Source organism: Spermophilus citellus (assembly GCF_964194105.1).
Source record: "Spermophilus citellus genome assembly, chromosome: 11".
In the NCBI taxonomy this organism is placed as follows: domain Eukaryota; kingdom Metazoa; phylum Chordata; class Mammalia; order Rodentia; family Sciuridae; genus Spermophilus; species Spermophilus citellus.
Genome location: NC_138192.1, coordinates 130,434,865 through 130,446,882, shown reverse-complemented (window position 1 = coordinate 130,446,882; position 12,018 = coordinate 130,434,865). Strand labels below are relative to the sequence as shown.

General features: G+C 49.8%; 1 protein-coding gene across 4 annotated transcripts in view; it reads right to left on the bottom strand.

The window, feature by feature from the left end:
- Window positions 1-12,018, bottom strand: part of DGKD (diacylglycerol kinase delta) — a 97,681-nt gene that overhangs the window by 13,421 nt on the left and 72,242 nt on the right. For all 4 annotated transcript variants that reach the window (XR_014017946.1, XM_081260573.1, XM_081260575.1 and 1 more), the window contains 8 exons: window positions 7,594-7,733; window positions 6,619-6,703; window positions 5,204-5,298; window positions 5,012-5,111; window positions 4,661-4,934; window positions 3,934-4,095; window positions 3,062-3,190; window positions 2,433-2,529 (listed from right to left, as the gene is read on the bottom strand). Coding sequence is in view for 3 of the 4 variants with exons in the window: in XM_081260573.1 (XP_081116699.1) it covers window positions 2,433-2,529; window positions 3,062-3,190; window positions 3,934-4,095; window positions 4,661-4,934; window positions 5,012-5,111; window positions 5,204-5,298; window positions 6,619-6,703; window positions 7,594-7,733 (1,082 nt within the window). In the remaining variant the exon portion in view is untranslated. The remainder of the gene's footprint in view (window positions 1-2,432; window positions 2,530-3,061; window positions 3,191-3,933; window positions 4,096-4,660; window positions 4,935-5,011; window positions 5,112-5,203; window positions 5,299-6,618; window positions 6,704-7,593; window positions 7,734-12,018) is intronic.

Here is a 12,018-nt window from a genome sequence, read left to right as displayed (position 1 = left end):
CCGAGCAAAATGAGACTACATTTCTTCCTTAGAGCAAAATGAACCCAAACCAGGTTTGTTCCCCCACAACCACCACTGTAAGAGCTGAGATATAATTCACCTGTCATGTACTTACCTACTTACCTACTTAAAAGTATATAGTTCAGGAATTTTTAATATATTTTAAAACTACAGAATTTTAAAACCATTTCTACAATTTTAGAACATGTCATCACCTCAATAGAAAGGTCACATCCTAAACTAACAGCTCCCAACTCCCCATCCTCTTCAGCCCCTCAAAGCCACTCATCTGCTGTCTAGATGGCTGTGCCTATCCTGAACAACTCCATACAAATGAAATCCTAAAACATGTGGCCCACCAGGTGCGGTGGCACATGAGGCTGAGGCAGGAGGATCGTGAGTTCAAAGCCAGCCTCAGTAAGTGAGGCGCTAAGCAACTCAGTGAGGCCCTGTCTAAATACAAAATAGGACCGGGGATGTGGCTCAGTGGTTCAGTGCCCCTGAGTTCAATCCCCAGCACCCAACAAAACATCTACTGAAAACTGATATTCCACTGTGTGGATATTCTAGTTTACTTCTTCATTAGCTGATGCACATCTGGTTATTATCTGTGGATATTTGTATACGAGCTAGGCATGGGCATGTGTCAGTTCCCTGGGTATATGCTCAACGGCAGAGCTGCTAGTCACCTGGCAACTCAGTTCACCCTTCTGAGGAGCTGCCCACCTTTTCAACATCAGCTGCACCAGCATCTCCGTCTGCACCGTCATCTTCCATGGCACCTAAACTCACACCTCTGAATCCCAGGCTCAAAATGCTTTCCCAACACCCTTAGACTGTTAAAGCAGATTCCAGATCAAAAAGGAGCTCAACTTCAAAATGTCTGTGCCAGCCCAGAGCCACAAAGCCTCCTCCCAGAGTCCTGCTGTGAGTCTCATCTCCTTTAGCCTCTCACCCAACCAGCTGGAGGCCCTGGTCTGTGCTCACCCGACTGCTGGCATGGCCGAGCTCCTCTACAGCCGTGGGTCACCTAGGGTTGCCCTCCAGGACAGGAGGTGAAAAGAGGAGCACCTGTCCCTCCACAATGAAAAGACAGCATGGAGGATGCAGTGCGGGGAGCATGGCAGGGGACCCCACACAGCTCACTGTGGAGAGGACACTTGGGAACACTGCGTGGACCAAAATTCTGATAGTTCAGCTTAACACTTTTTGTAGCCTGATCTGAAAACTAATCACGACGTATAAGTATTTTGAGGACACATCTAATTCAAGTGCCTAACAGCTGGCTCAGAGCAAAGCTCGGGAACAAAACCATCTTCTAAGTTGAAGACCACGTGGCTAACAGTATCCATAGGTCCTGGGGAAAAAAGAGAACTAATCCAGAAAAAAGGCATGTGGACAACAGAAGGAGGGGGTAGCTGGTCCCAGTTGACAGCTGCCGATAAAGGGAGATGATGGGCTCCTGTTGTAGGCAAAACTGTGGTGGCCAAGCTGGTGGCCTACACAGTTGGGGGGGGGGGGGGCAGACAGCACAGCTGTGTGTCCCCAGGTAAAGAAGAAAGCACCCTTAGACACAGAGCCAGGATTCCATGATACCAGACGAGGTTCAAGGCCCTGAGGGCACGGCTCCCAGAGGGAATGTAGTCCGAGCCTTCAGTGGCGGCCTGCAGACACAGAGCAGGAGCAGGAATGGCGCACAAGGCCACCACTAATGCCTGGAGTCTAAAGGCTGCCCTCCCAAACCCACGGAGCTTCTAAAGCATGCCAGACACTATCAGTTGACAACCTGTGACCAAACATCACCAGCACCCAGCCACCCAGAGCCTGCTGTCAGCAACAAGAAAGATAAGCTGGAAGTCTTCATCAGTTTGTAAAATGCCATCCATCTCTTCACTGGTCTCTACTGAACAAAAGGCTCCATTCTGCTGCTCTGCAGATGTGCTCTCTGCCTCAGAACCTGGGCACAGCAAGAAGGCCACGTCCCCACAGGGCAGCAGCCCAATATTCTTCAATATTCATCTCCTCAGTCTGTGTCACTGAGCAGGAAAGCAGGCGGGTGGGGCAGCAGGACAGGAGGGAGAAGCATGTGGGAGAAAAGACGTGACAGTGGGGCAGTAGATACCCAAGCGTGACAACTGAGGCAACCAGGGGGACGAGCACTGAGTCAGCCTCCAGCAGGACTGGGTGGGCCAGCAAAAGCCCTGGAAGGCCACCCGTGAATAGTGGAGTGCCTGGTCCCCTCTGTCAAAGGGCTGAGAAAGAACCAGGGGAGGCCCTGCCCTCTGCCACCCTCAGCTGTCAGTTTCTAGGTTATCCTCATTGGCTACAGCAACCGAAGGCCCAGCCAGTCAACGGCTTATTAATTTCTCCAGTTAATTCTGAAATCATGTTCCAACGCGTTAACAAGATGCTGTGGTGCACCTCATACTCACAGGTTTTCGGGTTCAGCATTAAAGGGGTCAGCGTTAATTAATAAGCGACTGATGACAGAGCCCCCAGGCAAGGAACCAGACATCCCAGCCCGAACACCTGCAAGGGAGAGAGAAAGAGTGCTGGCCAGAAGCTGCAGACAAGAGAAACGTGGGTCTTTGCTGCATCGAAGATACAAGTTCTGCAGAACATTAATATAATTAAACAAGTCGAAACAATGAAAGGACATCCAAACCTTGACAATTCACAGGTCAAAAATCACCATCATCATCCAATGTTTATCATGCAAAAATGGACCTGTAGGGCCACAGACACCAACATCTATGAGACCCCTAAAGAATGTCTTCCTGGGGGTTGGAGGCACCTCAGTAGTAGGAGCTACTTGGGCAGTTATTTGGGTTCTGCCTGCCCTTTATTAAAAAGGGCATTTTTCATAGTCATATAAATTTGAAAGTTCTGTGCCTATCTTTTCATGGACCTATAAGCTCTCTGTGGCCAGTGATGCCATCTTATTCCTTCTGACAGACCCAGTACCCAGCAAAGTGACGACTCCAAGCCATTGGTAGCAAACATCTCCTAGCTAGTTGCCCCCAGCACACCAGCCCAGGTAGGTGGAGGTGACAGCACTCACTTGGGAACAGGATCTTGGTGTTCAGTGCAGGCAGGCCATCTCGGCTTCCTGCCTGGAGAGGAAGAGAGGCAGAGTTGCCCAAGGACAGACCTCCTTTGCTCATTAGCTTCTCACATGGGGATCTGGATGCTGTAAAACAATACAGAACACCCTCAGACTGTCCGAAATGGAATGCAGCTGAAATCCTAGAGGGCATGGGTGGAAGGACAGGTGTGAGGGCTGTGGGAGGAAAGAGAGCTACAAACCACCAGTCGGGCCAGCAGGAAAAGTACAAGACAAAGAAAGAAGTCCCTGAGTGAGGACTCGCACAGCATGCCAAGGGCCTAGGTGGTCTTGAAGGCAACAGAGATGGTGGATGGCAGCACAGGGATGGGCTGGCCCGGCCATGGTCTGAAGGCGCAGTCCGCACCCAGGCAGAGTGGAGTATTAACGACCAATGCTCTCGGCAGTGACTCTGGGCAGGGCCCTCAGTGCCTGGCCAACTGAGGGGAAGAGGGGCTCCCCAACAGGAGGAGCCTGTGCCAGGGTCTGTTCCACGAGGGGAAAGGATCCCATCCCTGCCAGACACAGTCCTGTCTGAGTATCGCTGTGGGACACTGTCAGGAAGTGTCAGGAAGGCTGGGCACATACCAGCCACTCCCAAGGAGAGCAGGGCCTTTCCTTGTGCAGGGAACCTCCCCAGGCCCTGCAGGTTCTACCAGTATTCTCCAGAAAAGCCACATGTCAGGATCACACACACAGACGGTGCACACATGGGCCATGGTCATGAGAGTCAAATGGCTAAAGCAATTAGGAGAAAGGCCCCTAAAGCTCCCTTCAGCAAGCTTGTGAATGCTACCAAAAACCAAAGCCTGCCTGCAGCAGAGACATACCTTTGCGGTGGCTTCTCCCTTTGAGGACTCCGCAGCTCTCACTGTGGGATAGCGGTGGGCATACTCTGCCATCTGTCCTTGAGTCCTTCTTCTCATCTGCCTCGGGGAGGCCCAGTATGAAGCCCTCCTGCTCCTGGGTCTGGGCATTCTGTTCGTCAACAGCTAGGCAGGGAGACAGCACTGCCACTGAGCACATATGACAGCAGCGGCCGTGCTGAGGCAGCTACAGGGAGCAGGGCCCAAGCTTCCCCTCTCAGATGTCCTCTGCCTGACAGTCAGACCCTGGCGCCCCACAACACCCCACCTTTTGCCTACTCCCAAGCACAGTCAGTTCAGCGGCACCTGGACATTGTGCTGACTGGCTGGGGAGAAGGACCCTGAGGCTGGAGACCACAGAGGGGGAAGTGACCTAGCAGAGGAACCCCCGGATGTCATCCAGGAGGGCAGGCAGGCATAGGCACACCAACCCATGGCTATGGTCTGCTCAGAGTGGACACGGGGAGGGCCAGGAAGGGGGGTGAAGCGAGGGGAGACAGTGTGGACTGGCTCCTGAGAGTGCTGAGGCAGGCAAGGGCAAGCTAGCCTGCTGAAGGGGCATGAGTGTAGATGAGGGTAGACGAGTGTGTGAGCCAGTGTTTATCCCAATGTGTCCATCCTGGTCATCACCCGCACAAGGAACCCAGTGTGTGTCTGAAGACAGCCATCCGGCCACCAAGAGGCCCAATACCTTTCTCTGTGTGTTCTATGATCTGGCGAATCGCTTTCTTCAGGCTGTTGGCTCTCAGCATGAGCTGCTCCCGAGGCCGGAAGATCTGTGGCCGGGCAGGACATGCCGAGCCCACCAGGCGGTCTCCGGTGGAGCCACAGACGCTGCCCGATCCATCCCCATCTTCAGCCTCCTCAGCAATGGTAGGGGGTGGGTTGGGCAAAGAGGACGAGGCCTGGGACTCATCATCCAAGGTCTTCAGGAGAGAGTCCAACTTCTCCTTCAGGACAGAGCACTAGACAGGATGGACTGGCATGGAATGCATGCTCCTCATGTCTGGATGCCCCTCCCACCCTGTACCCAGGAACAGACCTTCTTGGCCATGACCTCTGACTCCTCTGAGCTCTCAGTTGTCTTCTCGTAGGCCCTGCCCACCCGGGCCACAAAGTCCTTCACTGTCTCACAAAGCACTCTGGGGGACAAGGGGAGGTAGAAAAGTGGCTGGGTTGAAACTCTGGGTGCCACCTTGGTTGAGGCCCTGCCTCCCCAAGGCCAAGTACTCACTTGGCTGATGAGATGACCACTGAGTGCTGATCTGAGGTCAGGATTTTAGAAAGATGGGCTGCAACTGAGTCTTCATAGAAGAGAATCTGCTGTACCTGCAATCACCCCAAAACAGGGTTCTGTCAGTCTCCATGATCGACTGACTGGGCGCTCTGTCCATGACTCTGGGTCACAGGGATCTTCTACTTCCCCGGTAGCAAAGTCTGGAAAGAAGACACCCTCTACCTGCCTCACCCTGCTACAGCCTCAACTCACTTCAAACACTAGTCTGAGCTGACCAGTATTCTGTAAGAGATTTCAGAAGATTCATCAAGCAGTAGACAGACTGAAAGCCAGTTCCAAACAAAAACAAATCTGCTACTTTAGTCTGAAATCTAAACCTGGCCTGTGCAGGGTCCTTAGTCTGTCACCCGCTCTGTCTGCGGTGACCCCACTGATAGTGGCCCCTGGTTTGGGTTCCATTCAGAGCAGATGCCATGTTTTCTATGTGGTGTGAATTCCATCCTCTTCACCACTAGCGTTTGCCAGTGACACAGGAATGCCACCCTGTATTGTGGCTGCTCCCCTGGCCCTGCCCCCGAGCCAGCAAGCTTCACTGCTAGCCAGGCAAATCACTCTGTGAGTGTGAAGACATGCCAAGCAGGCCCGGATACTCTGGCCGGCAGCACTGTTCGTCAACTGTGCCCTGACCGCCTGGAGAAGGTCACCTCTTTCTACAGCCCTTGACACTCTCGGCTGGCACACTACCAGGCAGAGTCCTTCTCACACTCAGCTGACAGAGCTTGCCCTGTGGGATAAGCACAGCTGTGTGTCCAGCACTGCATCAGTGCAGGACATAAACCAAAGAAGTCAAAGTCTATGTCCTCAGGGAACTTAAAGCCAATCACAATTATAACATCCACCAAGCAAAAAGAACTCGGTGCTGAACCAGGGTAGACAAACTAAGGGCGGCCACAGACACCCAGAGAGAGGAGGGGTGGGACAGGGGCAGGGGCCCCGTGGCTGCTAGGAACAAGGCAGCAAAGGGAACTGGGCAGTCCAGGCTGGGGGACAGCTGTGACAAGAGAGGGAACCAGTACAGATGGTGCATGGGGTGCTAAGGAGCTGACAGAATGCACCAGAGAGCAGGAAGGCACAGGACAAGGTCACTGGGATAACCCAGGAAACCTTTTCACAGTCATGAAGCCTAAGAGTTAGAACCCAGCCAGCCTGCTGTTCAGCTGTGACAGACCCAGCATGAGAGGGGCAAAGGAGACATTTCAAAATGCTGACCGTATGTTAAGACTGTGAGGTGGGGTTTAAAGAGTGATGGCAGGCTGGGTGGAGCTCAACGGTAAAGCACTTACCTAGCATGTATGGGGACCTGGGTTCTATCCCTAGCACCCTGCCCCCCAAAAAAGAGCTGGTGGCAATACCTCAGAATCCTCACTGAAGTCTTCGGTGACAGTGGAGGAAGAGGCCTGCCGAGGGAGTTTGGTCTCGTGCGCCATGACGCTCCACCTGTACAGGCACAAGTTCAGCTCAACCAGGCACCTGCCAGCACCCAGGGACACGCAACTGCCCATGACAGACCCTGTGCTCCCCCCAATTCCACAGCCTGTCCCTTGATCTCAGTCCTATTTCTAACCTCACTTTTAAGCCCTCTATCTTGACTCCACATCTGTAACTTCATCTGCCTGAGAACAAACATCTCCTCTCCCCAACCAACAGGGCACTACAGCTCCACAGAAAGAAGGGAAAGGTCTTCCATAAAAGCCGCCCTTGAGATAAGGTGCTGCTGCTGGGAGAAATGGACTTTCCCTCCTTCAGATAGCTACAAACTGCTCAGCTAGCAGCCAGCCTGCCCAGTGAGGATGAGCACCTCCTACCAGGAAGGCCGTCCAGATCTCCAGGGTCCTGGAACATTTTCATTGACACCAAAGACCACAGGCATGTGGGCGGTGGGGTACCATCCATCTAACTAGAAGCAACCCACCCAAAGAAGCCAGAATATCTTTTAAACCCTATAGGACACTTGCCCAAAATGCGCTCTTCTGGGAAACGAACATAGGAAAATGGAACTGCTCAAATACACGCCTAGCAGTACTTTGCCAGTGGTCACAGACACTCAGCCAAGATAGCTAAAGACTAGAGGCAGATTCTCGGACACCATGACAGACCTAAATATGGTCTCTTAAGGAGAACTCACCATTTGGGACATGCTTCTTAACCTGTGTTGTTTGTTTCTATCCTCTGAATAGTCTAACCAAAACTATCAGGAAAAGAATATATGCTCAAGTCAAACATACAAATAACATCAGAGGTGCACAGACCCCAGGACAGGAATCATGCTCAAGTGCCTGCTTCTCAGAATAGCTTCAGCCCACACAGCACTGGCGCACTCCACTCACCTGTCCAACATCTTAGTGCTGGCCCTCTCCAGCTTCGCCAAGATCTGCGGAAGCTGGGTATCATCGTCACAGGCTGAGCCCCAGCCAAGCACTCGGGCCAGATCATTTCCTGTCCCCAGGGGTAACACTCCCAGCTGACACTGACCAGAAACAGAAGAGAGAAACTTATTAACAAAATCCATCTTCCTCCCATGCATCTCCTCTCAACAAAATCCACTGCCCTCCCTGAGCCCTACAGTGATGGCCACATGAAGTATGGGAAAGATCTGACTGAAGCGTGAGGCCTGCACCTTCTCAGCAGAGGCCACTTGGAAAAGACAGATGGTCATTAGGATCCAAGAGCAGGTGCCAGGGTCGACTCTGGCCATTGCCATATCTTGACAATAAACCCTCCAGGGCCTCAGTTTGCACAGCCCCTTCGTTCCCAGTTGCACTGCTGGGACTGCATCCCAGGGGTTGGTCGGTAACTCCCCACCAGTCACTCCAACCACTACAGCACTTTACTCACCAAACTTACTTTCTAAAACATCGCTGATATCATTCCCTCAGCCCTAAAACCATCTCCAGTGGCTTTTAAGTCCAGAACCACCCAAAGTGGACACTCCGGACCCAGCCTAAGTCTGTACCTGCCATTCCCCAAAGCTCTGGCCCACACCTGGCATTCCCCTCTCAGAGCCTCACCAAAGCCCCTCTGTGCCAAGTCAGTACTTAAAAGGCCCCCAAAATGCTGGCTGCCCCACACTTCTCTGTCAACACAGTGACCAGAGTCATCAGAGCCTGGGGTACAAGTCCTAAAGCCAGGACCACAGCCTGCTCCCCAAAGTACTGCACAGTCCCTGTTCTCCTGACACCCAGTATCTGTGCATGGGGCCCTGCTGGCATGCAGAGACAGCAGCAGAAAAGAGCACCAAGAGCACAGTGTGGACATGCAGGAGGTGGGAAAGAACACGTGAGGACACACAGGTGGAAAGAACTGGGTGCTGAAGGAGTCTAAGAGGGGCTGGTGCCTCAGTGAGGCCTCTTGGAGCCCCACAGGAAAAGACAGGCAGCACAGACACAGGCAGTGTTCCAGGAGATGAGATGACACGCCTGAGAAGCGCAAGTCAGAGCACAACACAGAGAAGATAGTGAGGGGAGAGGGGTAGAAAAGCTAGACAGATCCAATCAAGGGCCTGGGTGAACTCTGCTATTGTGCTGGACCCTGCCCATCACCGAAGCTGATGAGGGACACATGCATACAACCACCCAGGGAGGGTGGCCCAGATGAGCTATCCCCAGATGGAGGCAAGGGTTCAGCAGGGACCCAGCTGCATATACAAGTGGCCTAGACCAGGGAGAAGACAGCAGGGGCTGGGAATGGTGAGGTGGCAGGACTACACCCATCGGGTGTCTAGAAAACAGGGAGGGAAAGGGACCAAAGAATAAGGAAAGACTCTCAAACTTCTGCTTGAACACCCGGATGGACAGTGTTTTCAGACTCCAAGGAAAGGTACATGGGTAGGGTGGGGGCCAAGCAATAACTTGGGACTGGAAACCTACAGCACCAAGACATCCAGAGGGGCCCAAAGCATCTCAAGGGTAGACAGAACTCCTTCAAGCGACTGAGTCTTCCTCTGAAGAAGAGTGTGGAGAATAAGGAGAAGTCCCACAGGGCTCTGGAAACACAGCATGTAAAGGGTGCCAGGAGGAGAAGAAAGGGTGTGAAGAAGGCCAGGGTGTGGGGTCCAAAGAAACCACAGCAAGAGAACATCAAAGGCCACAGACAAATCAGAGGAGGTGAGTGTTCACAGAACTGGGCTGAAGAGATAAAAATAACCCTCAAGGTTTCACTCTTCCTAACTAGCAACAGAAAATTCACCCATAATCCACAAATCCACAAAACTAAGTGGACTACTCCAGTCTTGCCACTAGGAGGAGCAGTGTCTCTTTCCTGAGCAACAGTGCTGCTTGGTCGTGCACTGCATGGTTAAGACCCTCATCAGTGTCAAAAACAAACACTGGCAAAGACAGCCTCTCTTAATAAGTGGTGCTGGGAAAACTTGTCATCCTTGTATTAAAAAATGACACTAGACCCTTATTTCTCACCCTGCACAAAAACAACTCAAAATGGTTCCAAGTCCTCAGAATTAGAACAGAAACTGCACAACTCCTAGAAGAAAACGTAGGGTCAACACTCCAGCATATGGACACAGGCAATGACTTTCTCAACAGGACCCCTAAAGCTCAACAAATTATGCCCAGAGTTAATAAGTGACATGATATCAAGTTAAAAAGCCTCTGCACAGCAAAGGAAACAATTAGGAAGAGAGAGCCCAGAGGAAAAAATCTACTGCTAGCTACTCTTCTGACAGAGTATTAATGTCCAGAATATATAACGAACTTTAAAAAAAAAAAAAAAGAAAGAAAATGCAACTAATAAATAGACAAATGAACTCCAACACTTTTCAAAAGAAAAAATAAAATGACCAACAAATGCATGAAAAAAATGTTCAACATCATCAGCAATTAGGAAAGTGCAAATCAAAATTATGCTAAGATTTCATGTCATACCAGTCACAATGGCAGTCATCAAGAATTCAAATAATAATAAGTGCTGGAGAGGACATGGAGAAAAAGAAACACTTTACACTGAGACAATAAATCAGTACAACTGCTATGGAAATCAGTATGGAGGTTCCTCAAAAGACAAATCAGGGAACCACCATATGATCCAGCCATGCCACTCCGCAGTATTTATCCTAAAGAATTAAAGTCATCTTACAAGAGTGACACATGCATACCCATGTTTACAGCAGCACAGCTCACAATGGCCAAACTATGGAACCAGTCTAGGTTCACCTACAATGGTGGAACCAGTGTAGGTGACCACCAACAGATAAATGGATAAAGAAAATGTGGTAAATATACACAATGGAGTTTTATTCAGCCATAAAGAAAAATGAAATTATGTCATTTGCAGGAAAATGGATTTGAGAACATTGTGGTAAGCAAAATAAGTCAAACTCAGAAGGACAAGAGTAGCATGTTTTTCTCTCACATGTAAAAGCTAAAAAGGAAGGAGGAAAGAAAGGTGGGGGCGGGCTGGGGATGTGGCTCAAGCTGTAGCACGCTCGTCTGGCATGCGTGCAGCCTGGGTTCGAACCTCAGCACCACATACAAACAAAGATGTTGTGTCCGCCAAAAAACTAAAAAATAAATATTAAAATTCTCTCTCTCTCTCTCTCTCTCTCTCTCTCTCTCTCTCTCTCCCTCTCCCTCTCCCTCTCTCTCTAAAAAAGAAAAGAAAGGTGGGGGCAAGGGAGATCAGTACAGAAGAGGAAAGGGACCATGGGTAGGAGGAGGGGAAGAAGGAGGGAAGTGCCGAGGAATAGTATTAGCCAAATCATATTATTACATTGTATGCATATATGAATATGTAGTAACAAATATCACAATTATGTACATCTATAATGCACCAATAAAAATTAAAGACAAAAAAAGACCCTACTCACTCCATTGTAGAGTTAAGTACTAACAACACCCACCCATAAGTACCACTGAGCCAGTGGAGCTGGGTGGAGAATGCAAAAATCACTAGAAAATGCAATAAAGTCACATGGAAGATTTAAAATTTTTTAGTTTATTTTTGTTTATAATTTTGAGACAGGGTCTTGCTAAGTTTCTGAGGCTGGCCTTGAACTTGCAATCCTACTGCCTCAGCCTCACAAGTCTCTTGGGATTTACGCACCACCATGCCCATTTTAAAGGGCAATATAAACATGGTATAAGACAATATCAATGACTGTTTGCATAACCTTGGAGTATGGACAAGTGTCTCAATATGACAAATGACAAAAATCATGAAGACCAAAACAATATTTTAATAAAATTACAAATGACCAATAAGGGGGAAAAATCTACAAAGATAGACATAAGAGTTAATAAAACACTTACCCTTAGACATCAATTTAAAAAAATAAAATGAACACCTCAAGAGAAAATGAGGAAAAGCATAATTTGAATCAGAAACAGGTGATTCATTTAAAACTTCATAGTCAAATGAGACAAGGCTTGACTCGAAGAAATAAAAATAAGATTCTTATTTTACTCTGTTGGGCAAAACTTGAAAAGAAGCCATTTGGGCACACATGAGAAAGTACAGACTCATGCCATACCAGGAAGGTGAGCAGGCACAGTCCTAGCAGAGTAGAGTCAGTTAGTACATACCAATTTTTAAACTCAGAGGAAGCACATACGGCTTCGCCGGCCTTGTTGCTAAGAAATCTCAGCTCCATTGATGCAAGCCATGAGCTAAGCTCGGGCTCCAGCTTCATCCAGGGGAAGCTACACAGAGCTGCTGGCTAGAGCTGAGCCTGAAATGCCTGCTACACTGACTCTAGGCGTGCAGTGAGAAGCTAGTGGGAAAATAGCAGCGTCCATTTACAA